This window comes from Arachis ipaensis, chromosome B5 (assembly GCF_059453495.1).
Source record: "Arachis ipaensis isolate K30076 ecotype BB chromosome B5, ASM5945349v1, whole genome shotgun sequence".
Taxonomy (NCBI): domain Eukaryota; kingdom Viridiplantae; phylum Streptophyta; class Magnoliopsida; order Fabales; family Fabaceae; genus Arachis; species Arachis ipaensis.
The window spans coordinates 97198387-97226231 of record NC_142440.1 but is presented as its reverse complement, the minus strand read 5'-3'; the positions used below and the strand labels follow the sequence as shown (position 1 = coordinate 97226231).

General features: G+C 38.1%; 2 protein-coding genes and 1 non-coding gene across 3 annotated transcripts; all 3 read right to left on the bottom strand.

Annotated features, from left to right (window-relative positions):
* Nucleotides 1-327: 327 nt before the first annotated feature.
* LOC148565083 (uncharacterized) lies at nt 328-1881 on the bottom strand. The gene is given in 1 exon segment (XM_088487747.1): nt 328-1881. A coding segment is annotated over 1 exon segment (1554 nt).
* Nucleotides 1882-8798: 6917 nt separating this feature from the next.
* Nucleotides 8799-12044, bottom strand: LOC110272213 (uncharacterized). The gene is made up of 9 exons (XM_021124139.2): nt 12031-12044; nt 11591-11672; nt 11130-11345; nt 10932-10993; nt 10350-10470; nt 10022-10243; nt 9689-9913; nt 9478-9587; nt 8799-8877 (listed from the first exon to the last, which is right to left on the bottom strand). The coding sequence occupies exons 1-9, from the start codon at nt 12042-12044 to the stop codon at nt 8799-8801; spliced, it is 1131 nt and encodes a 376-aa protein (XP_020979798.2).
* Nucleotides 12045-26752: 14708 nt separating this feature from the next.
* Nucleotides 26753-26860, bottom strand: LOC148565082 (small nucleolar RNA R71). The gene has a single exon (XR_015883859.1). It is a non-coding gene; the product is annotated as a small nucleolar RNA R71 (small nucleolar RNA).
* Between the last annotated feature and the right edge of the window lie 985 nt (nt 26861-27845).

The following is a 27845-nucleotide window of genomic DNA, read 5'->3' as shown; positions in this document are numbered from 1 at the left end:
TGTCTTCCCACCCTTGTTGGTGAATCAACTTAGCTAACTTATGACCACATCACACACTAAGGAACTTACTCCACAATATGAACTCCACTCTGGTCTTTGATAATAAACATTCTCTTTTTATTTGATTCAAAAGGAGACAAGCAACACAATAAGCAGGATGGAATTGAAAACAGGCAACTTGACTAGTAATCATAGACCTAGGCAAGTAGAATACTAAAAACAGAATTGAAAATCCTAAACTATCATGGAAGCATGTCCTATTTCATACATGATTTTCCTTATTTAATGCTTGAAAAAGATGGAACAAAGAGGGAACTCCACCACCTTTTACTCATGGGGTTGCCCATGCTCTTCTTCTTGCTTGTCCTCTTTGTGTTTCTCTTGAGTGCTTGTACTCCCACTTCCTTTGCCTTTTCCAATCAACTTCTTCCAAAAACCAGCATCTTCCATCTTCTTTTTCAGTGTTTCCTTCTGTTGTTTTACCTTCCTTTCTTCTTGTTCTACAAAATCTTTTTGGACCTCATCATATGTAGGGATGGCATAGTGTAGATTATGCATATGACTAGACATGTAGTTCAAATTGGCTTGAGTATTTATGTTGAACTCCTCCCTATGTAGTTGCCGTCCTTCATTAAGTACACTGAACTCATTGAATGCCTTTGTCTGAGCTAGCTGGTGTTGGTTGAGTTCTTGAAGGCGCTTATCTTGACGCTCTTGCCTTTCAGACACTTGATTGATGGCTTGAGTGAGCTGGGAATAATGTTCCATTTGCTGTTTCTGCCATTCCCCTTGTTGATTCATCCAATTAGAAAGGAGCTCTTCTTGACGATCCATCCTTTGAGCTTGAACATGCAGTTGTTGTTCTTGTCCCTCCATATAACTCTTTGCTAGTTCCTCAATGGCTCTATGAATGTGATTCAGGTTTATGTTGGTTGGGTCATAATATTCTCTTTGTTGGTGTTCTTCCTGATGAGACTCTTCTTGGTGAGCTCCTCCTTTTGGTTTTGGCTTCCCTATGTGAGGTCTTCTTTGTTGTTGGGCTGGTGTCACATGAGTTAGACGCTGAAACGTAATTAGTCTCCCAGGATTTAACCAATCTGGGTTGCTATCCTCGAAGACAACCTTGGCCTTCATGCACAGTCTGAGGATGGTGCTGGGGTACCAAAGCCTGGCACCCGAATCAATCTTCTCAGCTGACTCTTGAATCCCCTCAGCTATAAGTTCGTGCACATTGATATCTCCACCTTGTACTAAGCAATGTACCATAGTAGCTCGAGTGACGTTGACCTCAGAATTATTTGCTGCTGGGAGGATAGATCTCCTCACAAGTTCAAACCATCCCTTGGCTTCAGAGCTGAGGTCTCCTCTCTTGATGAACCTGGGCCTCTTATCCGCATACCTTTCCCAGTCAGCTCCTATAACACATATGTCACTCACAATTTGTTTGAGTTCATCATCATCAGGGCTCCTACTTACTCTTGCTTGATAACCGAGCTCATTAAAATGTGGTGATTTCAACTGAAGAGTCCTTGTTATAGCATTGGGACTGAAATCCACCTCTCTCCCTCTTACGTAACTTTTGAAGGTGGGGGCCTTGGTTTTGTCTTCTCTGACCACGTTTGCATAGAACTCTTTGATAAGGTTTGCATTTATCTTCCCTTCCGGGTTCGTAAGCCTTTGTCAACCCCTTTGTTCAATCTTCTCTCAAATCTGTGGGCACTCATCCTCGTCAATTTGGAACATTAACTCAGGCAGTATCTTCTTGAGCTTTATCTGTTCAAATTCGAGTTCATGGAATGTAGTTTTGAATCTCTTCTCATTGAAAGGAATTCTCTCCACTGGTTCCTTCCTCTTTTTCCTCTTGGAGCTTGATGATCCCATGAGTTTGAGTTGATGTGTGAGGAGGGTGGAAGGTACGGATAGATGAAGAATTTGGTTGGTTAGGACAAGGTGTGATGAAGGGAGTTGGTGAGAGTGTTGATGCCAGGACATTTTGGCCAGTTTCACTGACCTTTTCTTTACTATTTTTAAGTTAGTTTCATGCATTTTCTTAGGAAATAAGCTAGTTTTGGGTGGATATTCACTTACATCTTGATTCAAGCATACATTGTGCATTTTACATGATTTCATCAGGATTTTGCATGAATTATATGATAAATTAGATGATGCATGATCCATGATTAAGAGCAAGACTTTGATGCACTTTGTTTGATTGATTTCAAGCCAAAAGAAGAAGAGAAGAGCCACATTAGTGGCTAGGTTAGTTACACTAACGTAGGCACTAACGTGGAAGGAAGGAAAGCCACAACGTTAGTGAGAAAAGTTAGTGGCATTAACTTTGAAGAAAGGAAATGGAGCCAATGTTAGTGACACTTAACATTATCACTAACGTTGGCCAATGCTCATAAGTGGCCACGTTAGAGTAAGTTAACGTGGCCTCTAACGTTAAAAGGGGGAAAGGAAGCAAACGTTAGTGACATTCAACATTGTCACTGACGTTGGCCTAAGTGCACAATGCCACGTTAACTCCCACGTTAACTTAGTTAACGTGGGAACTAACGTGAAGAGGCAAGGGTGGTCGACAACGTTAGTGACACCCAACATTGTCACTAACGTTGAAAGCAACCACACAACCCCAAGGAGTCACGTTAACTTCCACGTTAACTTAGTTAACGTGGAAGTTAACGTGAAGAAGAGAAGTTGTCGACAACGTTAGTGACACCAAACATTGTCACTAACGTTGCCAACACAAGCCACAAAGAGCCACGTTAACTCCCACGTTAACTTAGTTAACGTGGTAGTTAACGTGGGCAAAAGTCCCACCTGGCAGCCTGACCATGCCTTCTTCAAACAAGAATAACTTGAGCCACAAAACTCCAAATGAGGTGATTCCAGTGGCATTGGAAAGTTAGATTCCAGATCTTTCCAAGAATATATGGCACTATATGGTTGACACTAAATTTGAGGGAGAAAACATGCCCCGAAAGTGCAATGATGAACATGGTATCAACCTGTATTAAGGCCAACTGACCTCTTCACCTTCCAAGAAGTATAACTCGAGTTGTAGAGCTCCAAATGATGCGCTTCCAAAGGAATTGGAAAGTAGACATCCAGAGCTTTCCAAAAATATATAATAGTATGGGGTGGACACTAAGTTTGAGCTTCAAACATGGGAAATCGCTAGCGTTATTGGCAATCAACATTTCCAGTAACGTTGGCATATATGCCAGCGACCATGTCCACTTCAAAGGAGCATAACTTGAGCTACAGAGGTCCAATTGAGGTGATTTCAGTTGCGTTAGAAAGCTGACATTCAGAGCTTACCAACGATATATAATACTCTATAGTGGGCATGAAATTTGAGCACAAACAAGAGGCATCTTTTAAGCCCCAAAAACACCAACTGGGCAGCAAGTGCAACGTTAGCCACAATAACTTCAGCACTAACGCCACACTTGTAGCGTTAGTGTGGCTAACTTTAGCACTAAATTTAGCACCTGGACCTCAACTTAACTCACTTCTCTCTCAAGTCCACTTCCAAGCTCAAGCAAGCAGGCCCACAATTGTCAACCAATCAAGGCCACAAGAAGCATCTAGAATAGGAATTTTTATTTAATTGTAATTTACTTTTCATTTCATTTTGTAATTTAGGAGAGCCTATATAAAGGCCTTAGTCTTTTAATTGAAGAGATCTAGGGCTAGACAAGGGGAATTCTGGAATGAGGGATTGAAGAGGGGTCTTCAGACTCCCTCCCCTCACACACTTTTCCTTTTCTTTCTTTGTACTTTTCATTTATAAATTTGAAGTTTTATTTTCAGTTTTTATCTTCATCTTTACTTTTCTGCACTTTCTTTCTTTTCTATTTTTGGTAGAGCAATGACCAACTAACTCTTTACATTGGGTTAGAGAGCTCTATTGTCATTCAATGGATTAAGTGTAGTTCTTATTCTTCTTCTTCTTTCTCTTCTCTTGATTTTACTTGAAAGCTTTCGATCTTCATCCAATTGGGTAGTTATATTGGAAAAGAAACTATTCATACTTGGATCTCTTCTGAACCTTGGAAGAGGAATGAAGAGATCAAGCTAGAAATGCTTTCTCATGCTGGACCAAATTGGGTTTGGATGGATATGTGACTATAATCCTCTCAACACTTGGTTTGGGAAATGCATGTGGTATAATCAGTGACCATACTTCATATCTTCTCATGAGCAATTGACCAAGGAATTGGCTATTGATCAAGATTTGAGAGATTGAATTACCAAGGAATTGGAATTCGATCACTTAAGATTGCCAAGGAGATCAATGAGTGCATTGATTGAGGAAGAGATGAGAATGAACTTGATCTGGAGTATTGCAATATCTCTTGATCCCAATGTTCATTTTATTTTTAGTTCTTACATTTACTTTTCTTGCCATTTTACTTTTCTACACTTTATTGCTTTCTTTACTTTTCTGTCAATTTACAATTCCTTGTTGCTTATCCCTCCAATCTGATTCGTCTAACTAGGATAATCAATTAACCAATGATTGCTGAATCCGTTAATCTCTGTGGGATTCGACCTCACTCTTTTGTGAGTTATTACTTGACGATAATTCGGTATACTTGCCGAAGGGAAATTTGTTGAGAGACAAGTTTTCCGTGCATCAGGTTTATGCCGCCGTTGCCGGGGATTAATTGTGATTAACAAACTACCGGTTGATTGACTTACTAGATTAGACACTTTTCTTTTGTCTTTGTTTTCTTTTGTTTCTTTATTTTCTTTTGCTCACTAACTGTTTGTGATATTGCCTCACTGGGAATTTTCTCATCTGTGACAATGGAGATTCCGATTTCTTTTGGTGATTATTGTTTGAAACAGAGCTTTCTGCAGGAAAGAAAGGAGCATCCATCATGTTTTAGTCAATCATATTTCATGGGAAACTCTCCATCACCACATAATGATTCACTTTACTATGCTCATGGTGGGTGGGAGTATCAAGAACATAAAATGGGGTACTTTCCAGAGCCACAAAATGGTCCATATTTTGGTAAAATTGATCACTACTCAAGTTGTGGCTGGGAAGATCATAATCAAAGAGATTTCACTCATTCATACCCCATTCATCAAGAGCCATCACCTCTCAATTATACAACCTCACCTCCAAGTTTTACATGCCTAAATTCTTCATCATTTGAGTATGCCTCAGCACAAAAGTCTATCCCAAATCCATACAATTCATTTCACCATTCACAAAACTCAATCCACTACCCACAAAAGTCATACCACTTTCAGAACACACAACCACAAAACAACCAATTCCATTCACAAGCCAATCTCGACCAATCATTACAACCTACCCAACCTCCTTTAGATAAACTTGCTAGGATGGAACTCATCATTGAAGAATGCAGAAAAAGTAGAATAGAGGAGAGACTCACTAGGATAGAACTCCTCCTTGAAGAAAGAATAAAAACAATCGAAGAGGAGAAAATAGCAGAAAGAGACCATAAAGAAAAATTGAGACAGAATGCACAACTCTATTCTGAAGAACAATTCATTGAAGAGCTGAGATCACAAAGAGAGACCACTTCACTCTCTCCAGAAACAGAGGAGTTCATTCAAAGGTCAAGAAAAAAGGAGGAAGTCAATCAAGGGAGTCCACACTCCAATGAAACAGAGAGTTGCATAGAGGGTGAGTTCATTGAACCACCAATTCAAGAAGTTCTTGATGAAGAGGATGCTTCGACCATCATACAATACCCAAGTCCTGAAATCAAGATGGTAAAGGCAATCAACATGAACACTAACAAAAGGATGGTGACCAAGAAAAGAAGGACAATATTCATGAAGAAGAAAAGGTCAACCAAAAGCCATCCCACCCCTACCCCAACAAGAAAGTTTACTCAAGCTAACAACAGAAGAAAGCTTGCTGGGGGGAGGCACTCAAAACAAGGGGCATTAACTGGCTCCTCTTTCCTCCTGAGGTCATTCCTCTTAACAAACTGGAAGAAGAGGAAGAAAGTTGTGAACAACATGTCAAGCTAATGACATTAAAAGAGCGCTTGTTGGGAGGCAACCCAACCGTAGGTAACATTTTCTTGCTTTGCTTACTTTCAATAATTTGGCATATGATTGCATTCTAAGTTTGGTGTTGCCATGCAACAATTTGATTTTCAATCTTCACTGGGTACTTGCAACATTCTAAATTGATAGTGTCACACTAAGTTTGGTGTTGCCACTTAACTTTCATGCAAAGTACCATGCCAACACCACTCATTAATGCAATCACATTGTCTCTGTTTTACTTCTTGTGCTTTTGTTATGATCCATAATCTTGCTTGCTGAAACACATGCATACTCACACTTCATTTTAAGACATTCATGATCCATCATAAACCCCGTCACCACTGTTTTAATTGTTGCTTGAGTATAAGCAATCATTCTATGTCTGGTATGGGAAGGGAAAGAATAGGAGGAGAAGGGCAACAACAATGAAGATAAAATACAAGGTGGTAAAGTTCCTTTCTTCTCTTACTGATTTCCAGCATTTTAATTTGCATGATTGTCTTCTATGTTCTTTGTATGTATGTGTGCTTTCTCCTTGTGAATAAGCATGTCAATTCTTTTTATTGATTAAGGCTATGTTTTCTAGTCTGAATGTCATTACTGCATCCTTACTTTGCTTACTAGTATGCTTGTCCCTGTTGAATCAAATGAAAAGAGAATGAGTGTTTTATAAAAGACCAGAGTAGAGTTCATACTATGGAGTAAGTTCATGAGTTTATGGTATGGTCATAAGTTAGCTAAGTTGGTTCAACCATAAGGTGGGAGGACAACTATCTGTCATGAATACTATGCTTGAGACACACCCCAAGAGACTAGCTAAATAAGAAGATCCTAATAAGAAAAAGGGAAAGAACAATCAAAGTTAAGGAATAAAAGAAAAAGAACAAGCAATAAGGCTAGGCACCAAGGGTTTTTAATCTTGAGGCATGTGTCTGTGGTGCTCCTGTGTGAGGGATCTACTTGGATGAATAAGCTCTTAGGGGTGCCTTATCACTTGGTAACTTGGGTTAACTAGCACACACAATTCTATCTTAAGCTAACCAAAGATTCAATTTGGGATATACAATTGTTTTTCAGCTTAAGGTTAGTAATGTGGTAAAATATAGAACAAATGGGATTTAAAGGCTCAAAGTGGTTAACAAAGGTAATTGAAAAGGGTAGGCTTAATTTGGATAAGTGAGTTTAAACAAATAATGGCCTCAATCATGTGCAAGCATGCAAATATAATAAATATTGGACATATAAGATAAAACAAAATATAGATTACAATCATAGAGAAGTAAACACACAAGAATGAAATAATTATGGTTAAATAATGTAACCATACATAAAGGCTCAAATCTTTCACAGGTTGTGTGTTCTTTAGCTCAAATGTCATGTTCCAAATACAACTCAAGCAAATTTATCATTAAAAATTTTGAAAAATTAGTGAAATTTTGTTCCAAAGATAGAGTCTTAAAAGAAACTTATTGTCTTTTCAATCAAGTAGAACATGCATGCAACTATCCTAACCTATGCAATTTATTCTATTCTATAGAAGAAAGAAAATCTAACTAAAATATCCTAATTATTGGTGCTAGGGAAGAGAAATTACCTCCGGAAGTCAGGTACTGGCCGACCTCCCCGCACTTAAGGCTTTGCACCGTCCTCAGTGCCGTCTGTCAGGAACAGGGGTGGGCTGGTAGAAGTATCTCCACAATCGGGACCATCATGAGGGCTTAACTGCGGTTGAAGAAGGCTCTGCCACTAATGCTCTTTTAGTGCCTCTTCTTGCTGGGGGTTTAGGAGTCGCTTTCTCCTTTCCTTTCTTGGTGGCCATCCTGAAAAGAGAGGAGAAAGTAAATTAAATTCAAATAGATATATAGCAAGGAAGAGAACGGAAGAGTGGTGATGGATGCACATTAGGATGTAGTTGACATTAACACATGCTCTCGAGTACATGTAAAAAGCCAACAATGAAAAATAGTCAGTACATCGAAACATAAGTGCACTACAAGAAAAACACCAATTCAGGTACACTTGAAAAGTGTAGCCAAAAGTGAAAAAAAAATGATGCCTTAGGCTACGGCTACGCTTTTTAGGCTAGGGCTACGCTTTTTGGGGTAATTCCTATTCGGCCGTTGCCTATTCTCAAAGGCTACGCTTTTTTGCACCAAGGGCTACGCTTTTGGTGTTTGGGAATAGGGTACGCTTTTCAAGTGATGCTGTCCAGGACCAAAGGCTACGCTTTTCAGCTTCCATTTTTGTCATAATAGGCTACGCTTTTCAACGCTACTACATCACCTGTAAAGCGTAGCCATATTGTATACCATAGCTACTTTTTATAAGTGTAGCCTTAGGTCCTTTATTTTTTTTTTTTTTGTATACTATAGCTACTATATATAATTGTAGCCTTAGATCTCACTTTTTTTTGTATATATATATATATATAATATTCTACTAATTATTAATACAACATAATATTTAATAATATAATTACATGTATAATAATTCAGCATTTTTAATTAAATGAATTAAATATTATAAAATAAAAATAAATACATAATTATACTAAAGAATTTCTTTATATAATAAAAATTATCTGTAAATAAAATATATTTATAATGATCCAAAAGTATTAATATTCATACGTCTCACACTAAATTAAACATAGCTATATCAAAATAAACATGAAACCACTTAAAATTTACTACTAATACTGTACCAAAAACTAAAATATTGTATCCTACATCAATTCTGTCTTCACCATTTTATTTTTTGAAAGAGGAGCTTAACACAAACAGTGGAGCAATTCTATCTTCACCATTACCACTTCCTATAATCCATGCCCTGCCAAAAAGGTTAAGAGAGAAAAAAAATTCACATCAAAATTCACATCAAAATTCACATCAAAATTCACCATTATTTGGATGATTAAAGCTCGTAATCTTTACAGGGGGTTTTCCCTCTCCAACATGTTCAGATATTGGAAAGCTATGCTTTATAGATAAATCTCTAGTTTCCTTTGCTTTTGTATGGGAGAACCCTTATCCCCAATTTGTATTATCCTACTCTCTTCCTAATGAAATTCTTATTTTTTCAAAAATAAATAAATAAATATATCAAGGATAAGGTGAACAGAAAAGAATGTCAAGTTTATGACAAAGTGGTTTATTGATGCATTTTCAAAGAGAAAAAAATGCCAATATAAACCAGGATGCCTCTCTCATCAGTAACTGTCATCTTTACATTACTGCATCATGATTGTTTGAACTTTTAACGAAGTTCCCATTTCGGAAATGCAAATGGACTGGCCATCCTACTTTGGAGTATATTTCTATATTTCACTCTCCATATAAATGTTTCCTTATTTTCTTCTCTTCAATTTAAAATAGAAAATAATATCAAAGTTCTAAAACAGGAAAGGAGGAGAAGGGTTGGGTTTAAAACCTTAGGTATCGCTGGTAACTCTGAGACTCTGCAGTTTCAAATACATAAAGATATAACCCCGAAAGCACCAGAAAACATGTTTGCCACGTAGCAACTGAATTCCCAATTCCCTGTAAGATGAGGGCTATTTAGGTTTTTGATTTAACGAAAAAAGTTATTATCTCAAATATAATCGCTAACGGAAACATTTTTAAAAGGTTTGCAGAAGTACCTTCCAAACTAGGATTCTACCATCAACAACTAGATCACGACTCCAAGGAGCAAGTTTAGAGTGTAAACTATCAGGTGTAGGCTGATTACATGTTTCCATAGTCTTGCGCAATATGCTCAGCAGTTCCATGATTCTACAAAATCTCTCTGGTGAAAAGTGAATGCAAAGATTTGGCACTTGAATGGATATACATGTCGATGGGTAACTTGGATGAGGCACTTTAATCTTCAGAAAACCAGAGGCACAAACAGGATAAGAACAAATTATGCTCAACAAAAATACGATGCAGATCATTACTGTAGTACAGTTTTGATAAGTACACGACAGACAAACCTGATTAATAAGTACTGCCATTCCACACCTATCAATGACAGAATACACATTATCAGCTTCTTTGGCCCATGGTGAGATTATTATTTGACTATCATGAGTTGGTTTAACCAAACTGCAACTCCCAAAATCAGAGCCACAGTCCGTAAAAAAGGCAGTAAAATCACGTCCTGATATGTAAAATCGAGAATAAAGATTATGCCTCTGCTCATCAGACTGGCTTTCCTGTAAAAACACCAAATCATACAAGAGAAGGCCAAACAACAAAAGTGCAACTCAATTCCCCACAGCTCAAAAGTGCAACTCAATTCCCCATAGTCAAGCAGCATACCGCAGTGTGTAGTGTAAAATGACCAAAGTCCAAAAGAAAATGACTATCACATCTGGCTGAACCACGAGATCTGAGAGGAATTCTAACTTTTGGAGCATCAAGATCAACATTGAATGCAAATCTGAAAGATCAAGAAGAAACAGGAATCTGTAAATGAGCCTTCTATGCCTTTCTAAGTTAACTGAAAAATTTAATAAGATATTCGAAGTTTGTTCATCTGCGTAAAAACGGTGGAAAATTTTCCCTTGGGGCACAATAACTGCATTAAACTACACATCTCATGAAATGTGGTTCAAGATGATCCCTACCCTGGAAATTCTTGTTAGAGGCAATAAAGAATTGGATCGGGACACAGGAGAATATGTCTCTAATACTCCGTGCAATTTTCATATTATGTTTGGGAATAACACACGTACAGAAATTATTGTGCATCTTATCTTTTATCCTAGCTTCATGTTATTTTCTTCTTATTTATGGCTACTCTAATCCAGTACCCAATATATTCAAAGTAACAAAAAGATTAAAGACAGAAAATAAAACATAAATAATAAGAAAATAAAGATAAAAACAAAGAGAGATAACCTGCTTTTCTCCTCTAAAACCATCTGAAATTGCTCCTGTGCTCTACGAGTCACTTTCTCAATCTTATAATTCAGTTTTAAAATCATTACAATTAACCAAAAATTTTCAATCAATCCTACTTGAAAGACACAAGATTCTGCAAAACCACTATTTTTCAAACACAACATAATGATCAGAGAAATTAAAGTGTATACTTACATTTTTCAGCGAGAGCTTGTTGGGCAGTCCCTTGCAAAAGCCCAGAATATCCACAGTTGTTACAGCTTCCACCACCGCCTCCGCCATTGTACCTACCACCACAGCTATAGCAAGCACCATCACCACCGCCTCCTTCTCCTCTGTATCCACCACCACGCGCAATAACCGCGACCACCACTGCCATAGCTCTTGAATGGCTCTCACAAAAAGCTTTCCCTACAAAAATTTAAATTCAAAATAAGCATGATTACAAGAAAGGCATCAAGCTGATATCCATTTACATAGAATCAGCTTCATAATCCACAATGCATTATAATTTCTAAGAGTTGCATCAAAACCGAAGTTCATATTCTTTCTACAAAAGCACCGCAAACAGAAGTCTTTTATGGAAAATAGCACAACTCAAATTTTATTATTTTTCTTACAACAATTATATTAAATCAAATGTAGTAGAAACACACCAGCCAAGAAGAAACACTAGGCCATTCAGGAAACAAATGAATACAAAAGTGCTTTTCCATCCAGGATTGGTGTAAATAGAAGCTGCAAAATGAATATGAATTTTAATAACAAAAAGATGAAGTAACAAACCATGTTTTTAATTAATGCATGAAAATTAGTTCAATAGTTCATAGCCCCAGAAGTAAAGATAAGATATCCACATGTTTTCTTTTTCTCTAAATTTGCTTCTTCAAAATTCAAAATGTGGACATTGCTTTTACACACATCAACCTTGATATGAAGACTATTAATCACAATCCCAACAGTTCCGATCAATGGCTTTGCAAGCATAGCAAACATCAAAATACTCATTTCATTTGTGTCCCAATCTAAACCCAGTTTTAGGACTTGCTGTGAAATACCAAGAAAATGCTCATTTCATTTATGTCTGAATCAAAACCTGCCGAATTGCATACTAGGCAGAGCCCCAATAAGATGATGGCGATGTGGATTTTAGCCATTTCGTGCAACCACCTGAATACTGCAACAAGTTCAAGAGGATTTCAATTAATTCCAAGTACATAAAAAAATATGTCAATTGTGTGCATATGCCTCAGATTCAACACATTGAATCTCAAACAAGAACAAACCCCTCTCAATGTATAAAAGAATGCACAGCTTCTAGGACTAGTAGAGATGGATCACTTAAAAGATGGTGCAAAAGAAAACTAAAATGGAACATAATGTTGATTACTCATTGAAGCTGGCAAAGTGCAGTTGGAAACTTGAGCAATTCATTCACTTAGAACCATCAAGATTTAGGATAAAAATTCATTCATGTGATTTCACAGGAACAACTTTAGCTTAAAACCTAATTATGTCAAATATTCTTAATAAAATATCTAAAACTACTATTTTTCAGGTTATAATATTGAAATGTGAAGGAAGTAAAACCTGATCAACATAGTTGACCAACGCATCCCTTCAAGACCCACACTAGGAGGGCATGAACCCAATGAAAACTCCTACAGCTCGACACTTTCCTACAGAATGATTTCCCTAGTTTAGCACGCACGTATGAAATTTCCAGCACCTATTGCTTCCGTTTATGCCAAACACAGAAAGGAATCATAACAAATTGAGAATCAGAAGGTGAAACCCCCAAAATTAGAAAACCTAAAATTAGAACCCAAAACCCCCAAAAATTCACAGAACCAATTAAAAATTGATACATACCTTCTGTATCTCAATTAGCCATTGCAGTTCATCATCACTATCAAAATCATACACACCTTCGAACTACAAAGTGAGAGCGAGTTAGATAATGAGCAAGAAAGAGAGGATACAGAATAGAGAATGCTTACCTGGTGACAGAGGATATGACGATGGTGTTGAGCAGTGACAGTGAAGAGATGAGCGGCGACGCAACGGCTTGGAGACGGTGCAGCAGCTCAGCGGCGAGCTCCAATCGATGGCAGCGCCGCGACAGAGCACGAAGGCGGCGATACATCCCTCCTTCCTCCCTTTGAGCTCGTCGGCGGGGGCACAGAAGCCCAACGGTAGCAGAACGGCGACTTAAACAAGCCCTAGTAGTGGTGGTGGAGCTTCAGCGGCGACGGAGCACCTCCTTTTTCTCTCCTCCATCGCGTTTCCTCTCATCCTAGAGCTCTCTCTCTCACTGGTGCTCGACGACGACGGTGACGGCGGCGGAGCCCTAGACGGCGTCGTCCTCTCTTTCCTTCCTTCCCTTCTCCTCTCTGATTTCTTCTCTCTTTCGTGTTTGTGTATGTTGAGTGAGGATGAGAGTGTGTGCTGCACTGCTGCGTGAGTGAGGGGGAGGGCCAACAATATTTTTACTAAGTGTTTATTGAGGATTCTCATATTAGGAGACATTTTAAAAGCGCACCCGAAACAAAAAAAAAATAAGTTACTCTTTAAAAGCGTTCTCTTTGATGAGAAAAGTGTATTCACAGATATTTAGATAAGGCTACGTTTTATAAGTGATTTCTAAAATACCTAAGGCTACACTTTTTAAATGATGCCACAATTGTGTATCCTTTTCTCATATAAAAAGGCAACACGGAAAAAAGCGTAGCCTATTCTATGAATAGGCTATGCTTTTCAAATGTAGTTTAAAAAAAGTGTGGCTGAATGGGTATTTTTCTTGTAGTGGTGGATGCAAGGTGTTTATTGGCATGCCGGAAAAGGGCATGAGTAGCATAGACCAAGCATCAGTTGTAACAAGCCAAAATGTTTGTATTGATAATTAAATTCAATTAAAACAATAGTAAAGAGAATTTGTGAAAAGCAAGCATTGAATAGTAGAGTAAAGTAATGTAGAAAAGTGCATAATGCTATATGGGCTTTTTCACAAACACATGGCATGCATGGTAAATAAGATATAGAAAGTATGAAGGTGAACATGCAAGTAATCCCTTAAAAATAATAATTGTCAAACAAATTGCAACAATCCACAAGCATATAATGAGGACTAATGACTCAAATAAATTTCTAACACCATGTAAAAAGGAAAAGAAGAAGAAGGAAAATATGAATAATGAAAAGAAAAAGAAAAGAAAAGGAAAATAATATATAAAATAATAAGAATGATAGAAAAGAGAAGAAGGAAGAAGAAAATAGAACCTTGATAATGGAGGTGAGAGAGAGAGAGAGAGTGAGTGATAGGTGAGATAGAAGGAAGAAGGGAGAAGGAAGAAATAAGGAGGGAAAAGAAAAATTAGGATTTGGAGGAGAGAAAGATAAGATATGTGGCAATTTTAGGTTGAGCTGTGCGGCACATGCGACGCGGCCGCGTGGGGCACGCGTTCGCGTGGGGCACGCGTTCGCGTGGATGCGCTTTAAGTATGGTGACGCGATCGCGTCAGTCACGCGGTCGCGTGACCCATGTCATGCTTCTGGCACGAGTGCAGCCTCGCACCAGCACAACTCTCTGTTCAAATTAATTTATTTGCCAAAATTGGGACGGCGCGATCGCGTGGGTCACGTGATCGCGTGAGTGTGCGTCAGAAAATGGATGATGCGGCCGCGTCGGCAAGGCGGTCGCGTGATAAGGATTGTGCTTCCAGCACCAATCCAGCATCACTCTCGCACAATATTTCATTGTGCACCGTTTTACGTCGAAAACTCAGGGCACGCGGCCGCGTGGGGCACGCGGTCGCGCGGGAGGCCATGTTTCCCATGCGACACGAACGCGTCAGCGACGCGATCGCGTGGGTTTATTTGTGCCATTGGCACGCCTCCAGCCACGCTCCAGCGTGACTTTCTGTTCATCTTTATATTTTCTTTACTCTCCTTACGACGCGGACGCGTCGCTGATGCGATCGCGTCGCGTAGCGAAATTTTTTTTTTTTTTGGAAATAAAAACATGTAAATGCAGATACACGAAAGTACTAAGAAAGAGAAGAGTTATTGAATAGGAAAAACTAAAAATAAAGAAAAGAACGATCATACCATGGTGGGTTGTCTCCCACCTAGCACTTTGCTTTAACGTCTGTAAGTTGGACGCTCCACTAGCTCAATCTTCTGCTATGTGGGGATCTTCCAAGAGGAAGATCTCAAGCTCCTTGTTTCTCTGCATCTTCTCGCCATGGTATAGCTTCAGGCGTTGTCCATTAACCTTAATAAGTTCAGTGCTTGAAGGATGGCTTAGGTGATAAACTCCGTACGGTTCGGCCTTCTCTACTCTATATGGACCTTCACATCTTGATCTCAACTTACCTGGCATGAGCCTTAGTCAAGATTTGTAAAGGAGGACTAAATCCCCCAGGTTGGAACTCTTTCTTCTTGATGTTTTGATCATGTACAGCCTAAGGCATGGGAGACAAGATTTACAAAACTCAGCAGCGTCTCTAAAAAGAGTAGGCCACCAGAATCCACAGTCTAAGATCTTTCTAGCTGTTCTTTGAGGGCCAAAATGTCCTCCACTCTCAGATGAGTGACAGGCCTCTAAAAAGGACTGGAATTCTGATTGAGGCACACAACGTCTAATTACTTGATCAGCGCCACATCTCCATAAATATGGGCCATCCCATATATAATATTTAGACTCGCTTTTCAGCTTGTCTCTTTGATGCTTAGAAAAAAATTGGAGGGAATGTGCGGCTAACTAAATAATTAGCAACAGGTGCATACCAAGGGACTACCTCAGATACTGCTTGCAGGTTATTAAAAGGAAAATTATCATCTATAGGAGTAGAATCATCCTTAATATGCTCAAGGCGACTCAAGTGGTCTGCCACTAAATTCTGATTACCACTCCTATCCTTTATTTCTAAATCAAATTCTTGTAACAACAGTATCCAACGTATAAGTCTTGGTTTGGACTCCTTTTTAGCTAATAGATACTTTAAAGCTGCATGGTCCGAATACACTACTACTCTAGTACCAAGTAAATAAGCTCGGAATTTATCCAGATCTAAAACAATAGCAAGAAGCTCTTTCTCAGTAGTAGTATAATTGGACTGGGCAGTGTCTAAAGTCTTAGACGCATAAGCAATAACGAAAGGATCCTTACCTTCACCCTGAGCCAGCGCTGCTCCTACTGTATGGTTGGAAGCATCGCACATGATTTCAAACGGCTGGCTCCAGTCTGGTCCTCTCACAATTGGAGCTTGAGTCAGAGCAGTCTTCAGCTTGTCAAACGCTTGTTTGCAATCCTCACTGAACTCGAACTCAATATCCTTTTGCAGTAATCTAGATAAGGGAAGTGCGACCTTACTAAAGTCTTTAATAAATCTCCTGTAAAAACCTGCATGGCCAAGGAACGAACGGACTTCCCTCACAGAAGAGGGGTAAGGTAGACTAGAAATAATATTCACCTTTGCTGGGTCTACAGAAATGCCATTATTAGATACCACATGTCCTAATACAATCCCTTGTTTTACCATAAAGTGACATTTTTCGAAATTTAATACAAGGTTTGTATTAACACATCTATCTAATACTCTAGATAATCCATCTAAGCAAAGGCTAAAAGAATCACCATAAATGCTAAAATCGTCCATAAAAACTTCCATACAGTCCTTAATAAGATTAGAGAAAAGACTCATCATGCACCTTTGGAAAGTAGCTGGTGCATTGCACAAGCCAAAGGGCATTCTCTTGTAAGCATAAGTCCCAAAAGAACATGTAAAAGTAGTCTTTTCCTGATCCTCAGGAGCTATATGAATCTGGAAATAACCTGTGTAACCATCTAAAAAGCAATAATGTGATTTACCTGACAGGCGATCCAGCATTTGATCAATGAATAGAAGTGGGTAGTGATCCTTACGGGTAGCTTGGTTGAGACGCCTGTAATCAATGCAGACTCTCCAAGCATTCTGAACTCTAGTTGCTATGAGCTCTCCATGCTCATTCTTCACTGTAGTGACTCCAGACTTCTTGGGCACCACTTGTACTGGGCTTACCCATTCACTGTCTGAAATGGGGTATATGATACCTTCTTCCAATAGTCTGGTCACTTCCTTTTTGACAACTTCCAAGATGGTGGGATTTAATCTTCTTTGGGGTTGACGGACAGGTTTTGCTCCCTCTTCTAAAAATATTCTGTGCTCAAATACTTGAGGGTTGATGCCTACTATGTCTGCCAAGCTCCACCCAATTGCCTTCTTATGCTTCCTCAACACATCAAGTAACTGCTCTTCTTGTTGAGAAGTAAGTTCCCTTGCAATGATAACTGGAAACCTCTGCTCATCTTCGAGATAAGCATATTTGAGATGCAGAGGGAGGGGTTTCAATTCTAACTTCTGATCATGAGCAGGCTCTGGATTATCTGGGGCTTGTGAAAATGGCGAAGTGCCCTCATTATCAGTTAAAAGGGTCCCCACACTTGGACCTTGTCCAGTATGCCTCTCTTCAAACTCTTCCTTGTGAACTTCAGCTACACTTTCATCTATGACATCACACTGGAAGATAGAACGATCTTCTGGGGGTTGTCAATGACTCCATTCAGATTGAAGATTGCTATGCGGCCATCTATTTCAAAGGAGTATGTTCCTGAAAAAGCATCCAATTTGAATTTTGATGTCTTTAGGAATGGTCTTCCAAGTAGGATTGATGATGGCTTATCTGAATCATTATGGGGCATCTCCAAGATATAAAAATCAGTGGGAAATATAAGCCCTTTAATGTTCACCAAAACATCTTCAGCAACTCCAGCCACTGTAATAATACTTTTATCTGCTAACACAAAACAAGCTGCCGACCTTTTTAAGGGAGGGAGCCTCAAAATATCATATATAGACAAAGGCATTATACTGACACATGCTCCTAAATCACACATGCAATCATAAATTACTACACCACCAATAGTACAGCTAACTATACAAGGACCTGGATCACTACATTTTTCAGGTAATCCTCCCATTAAAGCAGATATAGAACTACCTAAAGGAATAGTTTCTAATTCATTAATTTTGTCTTTATGGATACATAAGTCTTTTAGAAACTTTGCATATTTAGGTACCTGCTAAATAACATCAAAAAGAGGAACAGTTACCTCAACCTTTTTGAATATTTCTACCATTTTGGTGCTTCCTCCTGTGGTTGAGCTATTTCTTCTTCAGCTATGTCCTGTATGTCCTCTTCCTCTTCAACATCTTCTATTTCTACTACCTCTTCAGCTGAGGTGTGTTCTGGTGGGCTTGATTCCTCCTGATTCCTCTCCTGCAGTGTGGTTCCAGACCTTAGGGAGATGGCATTAATGCTTCCCTTTGGATTGGGTAATGGTTGAGAGGGGATTCCAGTGGAGTTTGAAGGTTGGTTATTGGAATTTTGCGTTGATCCAATCTGTGACATAAGAGCTTGCAAAGTAGAGGTGAGACCATTCAGACTGGCATTAATACTATTCATGATGTTATTTTCCATGGTCTGTTGTCTTCGCTCAAAAGATTGTAGTAGTTCTTCATTAGGAGATAAAGAAGAATGAGTAAATTGAGAGGTCTGCTGTTGATTATTCTGTGGTCCTTGGTTTTGCCTCAGGTGAGGTGCTCTGTAAGGTTGATTCTGCTGCCTGTTGTTGTTATTATTCCACCTCTGATTTCCCTAATTATCTCGGCCTCCTCTGTTATTGTTGTCCCTCCAATTCTGGTTAGAATTGTCCTGCCATCCATGGTTATTATTTCCACTTTGATTGTACCCTTGGTTGGGGCGGTCATAGAAGTTATGAGTGGATGCCACCATGTTGTCTTCTTGTTGGAGCTGCGGGCATTCATCAGTGTAATGGCTATAATCAGCACAGATTCCGCAAATTCTCTGTAGGACTAGTTGTTGGTTTTGCTGTGGCGAGGGAGGTTGAGCTTGCTGAGCTTGTTGTTGATTCAATTGCATCTGCTTTAGCAAGTTGGTCATCTCACATATACTCTGAGCTAGAGCCGCAGTCTCTCTGTTAGAGGATACTTCTGCAACGGCTTTTGAACGGCCTTGCTTTTGCCTGTGGTTCCTAGTAGATTCAGCTAAATCACTGATCAATTGCCAAGCCTCATCAGTGGTCTTGTACTTCTTCATAGACCCATTGCTGGCACTTTCCAATGTGGTCTTATCTTGGGGTCTCATGCCCTGTGTGATATAGCTAAGTAACACTATCTTGTCAATCATGTGGTGGGGGCATGCTTCCAGAAGATTATTGAAGCGCTCCCAGTATGCAAAGAGAGTCTCATTGTCATCCTGAACAATTGTGAAAATATCCTTCCTCAGTTTATCAGTAACTTCAGATGGAAAGAATTTCTCTAAAAACTCATTTCTGAGTGTATTCCAGTTGGATACATTTGCTAGAGGTTGAGTGTAGTACCACTCTCTTGCTTTTCCCTCGAGAGAAAACGGGAAAGCTTTCAGCAAAATTGAAGTTTCATCAGTACCATCACGCCTGACAGTAGAATAGGCTGCCTGAAAATCTCTCAAGTGCTTAATAGGCTCTTGAGCAAGTAGGCCATGAAACTTGGGCATCAAATTTAGCAGTGCGGTCTTTATTTCAAAATCTGTAGCTACCGCTGGATGATGCGCTTGAAACAGTTGCATTGTAAAATCAGGGGCTCCTTCCTCCTGGATGGTAACTCTCCTAGCTGCCATGTCTTCTGCACGTAAAACAACCGAATCAGTAGAACGGGGGCTGGTTTCTTCCTCAAGTTCACTTTCAGATCCGCCCTCAGAGTAGACTAACCGACGCTGTTCTTGCCTTATTCGTGAAATAGTCCTTTCAATTTCAGGATCGAATATTAGCAAGCGTGGATCAGGAAGTGAACGCGTCATTTGACGAAAGAAACATGCAGCTCATAGTAGCAAAATAAAATAAAATGCAAATAAATAAATTCTAATTAATAACTTTAGCACTCTATTGCAACTCCCCGGCAACGGCGCCAAAAATTGATGAGACACAAAAGTTGGTGAATTAAAAATTATTAAAATAGTTACGTTGCAAGTATAGTTCTTAACTCAGCGAAAATCTGCCTATCAATTTAGAAATATGTCACAGAGAGTTTAAATTAAAAATTACTGGGAGTTGGAGTCCCAGGTCGTCTCCCAACGAGTTACAGAAAAGTGTGCTGTTTTATTAATCAGATGTTCCAAAAGGTTGAGTTAAGTAGATGGAAAATTAAATTGAGAAAATTTAAATAATATGAATAAAAGCCTTGACTGGGAGTTGATTAGTTTGAATCTCTATTATTGATGGAATGATTTCAAGATTAATTTATGATTAATAGTTGTTTTGTTTAGTTATCCTTTACTAGGTAAAGGAAAGTCAAACAAGTTGGAATGCTAGATCTATTCACGAGTTGCAACCCACTTAGTTCAAAGGGATTGGTGTTAGTGACTGGATAGCAATCCAACAGTTAACCCAATTACAAATTCTCTTTCAATCCTTCCAACTCAAAAGTTCCTTTCAATCAACTCCCCATCAAGTGAAGAAACTACTCGCTCATTGTAAATAATAAATCCATAACATATGAAAGAGAATCAAAAGAAGACATGATTATTGGAATGGAAAATAAATTAAAATGGAGGAAATAATCCTTGTATTAAATACTCATGAAAGTATTCAAATGACAAAATTGAACAAAGCAAAGAACATGGAAGAATAAAACCAAGTTAAGAGAACGAACTAGAATGACGAAGTCTTGATGAGGAAATAACTCTTCTCAAAGTTCCAATGCTAAGACCAATTAAAGATTAAAATTCTAAAACCTAGAGAGAAAAACCTAAAGGAGTAAAACTAGATCTAAAACTGAAAACTGTGTAGAATGAATGTTGTCTTTTTGTTTCTGCATATTCTCTGGCTCTAGTCTGTTGTTCCAGTCCGAAAACTGGGTCGAAATAAGGTCCAAAATCACCCCCAACAAATTCTGCAGATTATGCAGATCGCACATGTCACGCGATCGCGTCGTCCATGCGGACGCGTCATTCGCGCTTTTCCTTGCCACGCGTTCGCGTCGTCCACGCTACCGCGTCGCTTGAGCTTTTCCAATCCGCGCAGCCGCGTGAGCCATGCGGCCGCGTCACTGCAATTTGCTCTCCTTCGCGCGGTCGCGTGAGCCATGCGACCGCGTCACTTCTCGCTGGTTATCTCCTCAAATTCTTGTGTTCCTTCCATTTTTGCTAGCTTCCTTTCCAATCTCCAACTCATTCATACCCTAAAAAGTCTGAAACACTCAACACACAGATCACGACATCGAATGGAATAAAGGAGAATTAAAAATACATAATTAAAGTCTCTAGGAAGCAGTTTTCAAACATGTAACAAATTCAGGAAGGAATTATAATTTCATGCTAATTTAATGAGTAAGTGGGTAAGGATCATGATAAAACCACACAATTAAACACAATATAAACCATAAAAGAGTGGTTTATCACGTATGTGTGCTATACGCGCACGCGTGGATAGACAAACGTTGGAGGGAATGTTGCCAATCCAACGTTGAGGCCAACGTGCACGATCTGAGCTCCAAAATTAGGATTTTGAAAAAGCGCATCGACACGCACGTGTATGCTACGCGTACACGTGAGCATGAAAATTGGTAATCCACGCGCACGCGTGGATAAATCAACGTTGGAGGGAGCGTTGTTGGTCCAACGCTGATGCCAACATCTTCGAAAACGTTTTAAAAGTTGAAGTTTGGGAATTTGCATCCACGCGCACACGTAGGAGACGCACACACGTGGATGAGCATTTTGGCCCTAACCACGCACACGCATAGGCAGCGCATACGCATGAACTGGTAATTTGCACCATGCACGCTCACGCCTATGTCACGCGTACGCGTGGACAAGAAAACGTTGGCACTCCAACATTGAGTCAAACGTTGCTCAAAACGTCCAAAAACCAATTTCTCTGAAGGATGTTTGACTCAACGTTGGCCCTCAAACATGGACTCCAACGTGAGCATCAGAACTTGGCAAATTGAAGCAGATCTCTTCTCAACAGCAAGGGAAGCCATTTGGAGCAACTTCAACCCATTTCAATTAAGTCCAAAAATCCCAATTCAGAGACTGAAGACCAATGGAAGAAAGTGTATAAATAGCTTAGGATTCAAGTTAGTTAAGGGGGGCTAGATTGACTGATACTGAAACTCTGCCAAATTTTATTTCCTTTCTACACTTCTCAAATGATAAAGAAATAAGAAATAAACAAGAAGATAAATATTCAAACTGAATGAAAAGATACATTAGAATTGAAATAGAAATAAAAATGATAGATTGAAATTGAATACAAAGAGAATCACTCTACTTTCTACCCAATTTCTTGACGCAACAAGAAAGGGACTCCTCAACCTAACTTGCCAACGCCATAGTTTGGGAATTGAATTGAAGGGACTCCTCAACCTTCTACTCAATTCCCCGATGTAACAAGAGAGGGACTCCTCAACCTCAACTGTCTACACCATGGTTTCATCACGAAACCAAAAAAGGGATTTTAAACCTCTAAAAATTCTATTCTACGACTACAATAGCTAAGGAGGTATTTATAACCTCTTATTAGGTTAAAACAAAGAAAACCCTATAAGGCCCAATCTAATAATTAAATAAACAAAATCAAAATACATTAAATTAAAATATTTTAAAAATGGAAACTAATATCTTCTAAATAACATTTGAACTCTTCATATCACGAACATTTGAAGCACGTATCATTCTTCTCCTCTTCAAAAAGATTCGTCCTCGAATCTTGTAGGTGGAAAAAAAATAATATATGAAAAGGACAATAATTACAAGGAAGATAATTTCTTTTTTTTCTTCTTTTTTTTGTTTTTTTTACTTTATGCTTCTTTTTTTTAAACAATAATTAAACGTAAATGAAAACAAGAACAAAAAGAAAGACGCGACAGATATTGGACTCTTTTTTATGATAAAAGAAGAACAAATATAGATTAATAAGAATTAATCTAATACCTGAGCTCTGATACCAAATGATACGGAAATAAAAAGATAAACAAGACAGGAATTGAAATTGAATAAAAAAGATACATTGAAATTGAAATAAAAACAAAAAAGATAGGTTGAAATTGAATACAAAGAGAATCACTCTACTTTCTACCCAATTTCTTGACGCAACAATAAAGGGACATAGTTTGGAAATTGAATCGAAGGGACTCCTCAACCTTCTACTCAATTTCCCAATGTAACAAGAGAGGGACTCCTCAAGCTCAATTATCCACACCATGGTTTCATCACGAAACCAAAAAGGGGTTTTCAAACCTCTAAAAATTCTATGCTATGACTACAATAACTAAGGAGGTATTTATAACCTCTTATTAGGTTAAAACAAAGAAAACTCTAAAGCCCATAAATATAAGGGCCAATCTAGTAATTAAATAAACAAAATCAAAATACATCAAATTAACTTAAAAAATTCTAAAAGTATAAAATAATATCTTCTAAATAATACTTGAACTCTTCATAGCACGAACATTTTGAAGCACGTATCATTCTCCTCCTCTTCAAAAAAGATTCGCCCTCGAATTTTGTAGGTGGAAAAAATTAATATATGAAAAGGACAATAATTACAAGGAAGATATTTTTTTTGTTTTTTTCTTCCTTTTTTTTCACTTTATGCTTTTTTTTAAACAATAATGAAACGCAAACAAAAACAAGAACGCAAGAACAAAAAGAAAGACGCGACAGATACTGGATTCTTTTTTTTATGATAAAAGAAGAACAATATAGATTAATATGAATTAATCTAATACCTGACCTCTGATACCAAATGATAAAGAAATAAAAGGATAAACAAAAAGATAAAGATTCAAACTGAATAAAAAGAATACATTGGAATTGAAATAAAAATAAAAAGGATAGATTGAAATTGAGTACAAAGATATTCACTCTACTTTCTACCCAATTTCTTGACGCAACAAGAAAGGTACTCCTCAACCTAACTTGTCAACTTCATAGTTTGGGAATTGGATCGAACAGACTCCTCAACCTTCTACCCAATTCCCGATGTAAAAAAAGAGGGACTCCTCAACCTCAATTGTCCACACCATGGTTTCATCACGAAACCAAAAAGGGGTTTGGAACCTCTAAAGCATTCTATACTACGACTACAATAGCTAAGGAGGTATTTATAACCTCTTATTAGGTTAAAACGAAGAAAAACCCTAAAGCCCATAAACATAAGGCCCAATCTAGTAATTAAATAAATAAAATCAAAATACATTAAATTAAAATATTCTAAAAATATAAATTAATATCTTCTAAATAACACTTGAACTCTTCATATCACGAACATTTAAAGCACGTATCATTCTCCTCCTCTTCAAAAAAGATTCGTCCTCGAATCTTATAGGTGGAAAAAAATAATATATGAAAAGGACAATAATTACAAGGAAGATCATTTCTTTTTTTTTTTGTTTTTTTTCATCCTTTTTTTTTTAATTTCACTTTATGCTTTTTTTTAACAATAATGAAACGCAAATGAAGACAAGAACACAAAGAAAGACGCGGCAGACACTGAACTCTTTTTTTTATGATAAAAGAAGAACAAATATAGATTAATAAGAATTAATCTAATACCTGAGCTCTGATACCAAATGATTCGGAAATAAAAAGATAAACAAGACAGGAATTGAAATTGAATAAAAAAGATACATTGAAATTGAAATAAAAACAAAAAAGATAGGTTGAAATTGAATACAAAGAGAATCACTTTACTTTCTACCCAATTTTTTTATGCAACAATAAAGGGCCATAGTTTGGAAATTGAATCGAAGGGACTCCTCAACCTTCTACTCAATTTTCCGATGTAACAAGAGAGGGACTCCTCAACCTCAATTGTCCACACCATGGTTTCATCACGAAACCAAAAAGGGGTTTTCAAACCTCTAAAAATTCTATGCTACGACTACAATAGCTAAAGAGGTATTTATAACCTCTTATTAGGTTAAAACAAAGAAAACTCTAAAGCCCATAAACATAAGGCCCAATCTAGTAATTAAATAAACAAAATCAAAATACATTAAATTAAATTAAAACATTCTAAAAATGTAAAATAATATCTTCTAAATAACATTTGAACTCTTCATATCACGAACATTTGAAGTACGTATCAGTTGTCTTGACAGAGAAGCTATCCATAATTGGAATTCCTCTGATCCTTGAGAGAGGGATGAGGAATTCATGGTAGAATTGCTTTCTTACATTGGATTAGATTGGGGGTTGGATGGATATTGTGACATTTAATCCTACCAATACTTTGATCTATGAATTTGTGTGGTCTAATCAGTGACCGAACTTCATCTCTTCCCATGAGCAATTAAATCAAGACATTAGACAATTGTTCATGCTTAGAGAGATTGGAGAGCCAAGACATTGGGATCCAATCATCTAAGATTGTCAAGCAAAGTCAATGAATGCATTGATTGAGGAAGAGATGAAAATGAATTGATCCGGAGAGTTCAATATCTCCTAAAACCCAATGAACCCCCTATTCTGATCTTACCCATTCTGTTTACATTCTGCTTCTTTAATTTCATGCTCAATACCCATTCCCATTTAATTCCTTGCAATTTAAGCTTCTGCCATTTAATTTCCTGTAATTTATATTTCTGTTCTTTAGATTCTGCAATTTAATTTCTGTTCCTTTAGTTTCTTGCAATTTAAGTTCCCGCCAATTTACATTCTACAACACCAATTTAACTCTAATTTCGTTCAACTAGAACAATTCTCCAATTAACATTGATCAACCAACCAATCCCTATAGGATTCGATCTCACTCTACAGTGAGTTTTTACTTGACGACAATCCGGTGCACTTGCCGGTAGGAAATTGTTGAGAGACAGTTTTCAGGACATCAAGTTTATGGCGCCGTTGCCGGGGATTGGTTTTGTATTGACAATTACTAAATTGGAGGATAACTAGATTGAGCACTTTTCTTTTCTTTTGATTAATTCAACTTCAATTTCTGCTGTTACATTTACTTTCTACAATTTTAGTTGTTTCTCTTTATTTTTCTTTATTTCCTTACTTTCCTGCAAAACTTATCCACTGACTCATTAACTGTTTGATTAATTGCCTCAATTGCTCTAAACACACTTTTTCATTAACTATGAAATCTTCCCTTGCTGGTTGCTGCCTGTTTTGGTACTTGTATGACAGGTAGAAGAGGGGTTTCAACCTCTTTTGATAGTGAACCAGAAAGAACCTTCCTGAGATTAAGGAGGGAAGCAAGAGGAAAGAAGACCATTGGTGCTGAAGAAGAAGAGGAGAACTTGGATATAAACATGGAGGATGATATGGAAAACCACCATGAAGGAGAGGTGAAAAATCATGCCAGAGGAGGTGCAACCAATCCTGCTGGACAAGAGAGGAGAGTCTTAGGCTCTTACATCAATCCAAACCCAGAAAATTGTGGTAGCAGCATTCAAAAGCCAACCATCCATGCTAATAACTTCGAATTGAAGCCTCAACTCATCACACTTGTGCAAAACAATTGTTCTTTCGGAGGAAGTTCCCAAGAAGACCCTAATTAGCATCTCACTACATTCGCAAGGATTTGTGATACAGTTAAATCTAATGGTGTTCATCCTAACACCTATAGATTTCTATTGTTTCCATTTTCTTTGAGGCATAAAGCATCCAAATGGTTAGAATCATTTCCCAAAGAAAGCTTGACAACCTGGGAGGATATGGTGAATAGATTCTTAGCAAGGTTCTACCCTCCTTAAAGAGTGAATAGACTGAGAATTGAGGTGCAGACATTTAGACAGCAGGATGGTGAAACTTTGTATGAAGCCTGGGAGAGATTCAAAGATTTGACAAGGAAATATCCACTCGAGATGTTTAATGAGTGGGTGCAATTGCATATCTTTTATGAAGGGCTTTTCTATGAATCAAAAAAGGCTGTAGACCACTCATTTGGAGGCTCTCTGAACAAGAAGAAGACCATTGAAGAAGCCATTGATGTCATAGAAACAGTGGTTGAGAATGAGTATTTTTATGCCTCAGACAGAAGTAACAATGGGGGGGTCATGGAATTAAACCATATGGATGCAATCCTAGCCCAAAATAAGATGATCACCAAGCAACTAGCTGATTTGACCAAGGAAATCGAGAAGAATCAGGTTGCAGCCATCCACACTCAACCATCACCTCAAGGAGAGTTGGACACAGAGGAAGGAGTTAACTGGTAGGAAGTCAATTACCTTGGAAATTTATCTAGGCAAGCTCATGATCCATATTCTAAAACTTATAACCCTGGTTGGAAGAACCACCCAAAATTTGGGTGGGAAAACCAACAAAACCAAGCTCAAGACTACAAACCCCATAATCCCAACCAATACACCTACCAACAATCCAATCCAATATCACATCGACATCCATACAAAAATTCTTCTCAGCCACCATATCAAGCCAAAACCAATCAGCCTCAACACTCAATTCTCACTCCACCATCAGAGGACAAACTATCCAAGATTGAAGCTATGCTCACCAACCTTTGCAAGGAAGTCCAGGACAATAGGAATTTCAAGGAAGAAGTGACCGATAGTATGAAAATCCGAGGAGAGATTATTAAGAACCTCAAATCTCAAGTAGGACACCTTTCACAGCAGATTCCAAAGTCCACTGATAGTTTCCCAAGTGACACTGAGAAAAATCCAAGAGGGAAAATGAAGAAGGTGAGATGGGAAGAGTGTAAGGCAGTTACTCTTGTGAATGAAGAAATCCTGGAAGAAGATACCAGCAAGCCAATAGAGCACAGCCAAGAAAGTTTCCAGGGAAACTTGGAGGGAAAGGAACAAGGAATTGGACCTGTATAGGGGAAAGAAC

Coding starts and splice junctions, on each gene's coding strand:
- LOC110272213 (XM_021124139.2), bottom strand. Junction 11,346..11,590: donor CTAGTGTTTCTTCTTGGCTG/GTGTGTTTCTAC, acceptor AAATTTTTGTAG/GGAAAGCTTTTTGTGAGAGC. Junction 10,994..11,129: donor ACAAGCTCTCGCTGAAAAAT/GTAAGTATACAC, acceptor CTGAATTATAAG/ATTGAGAAAGTGACTCGTAG.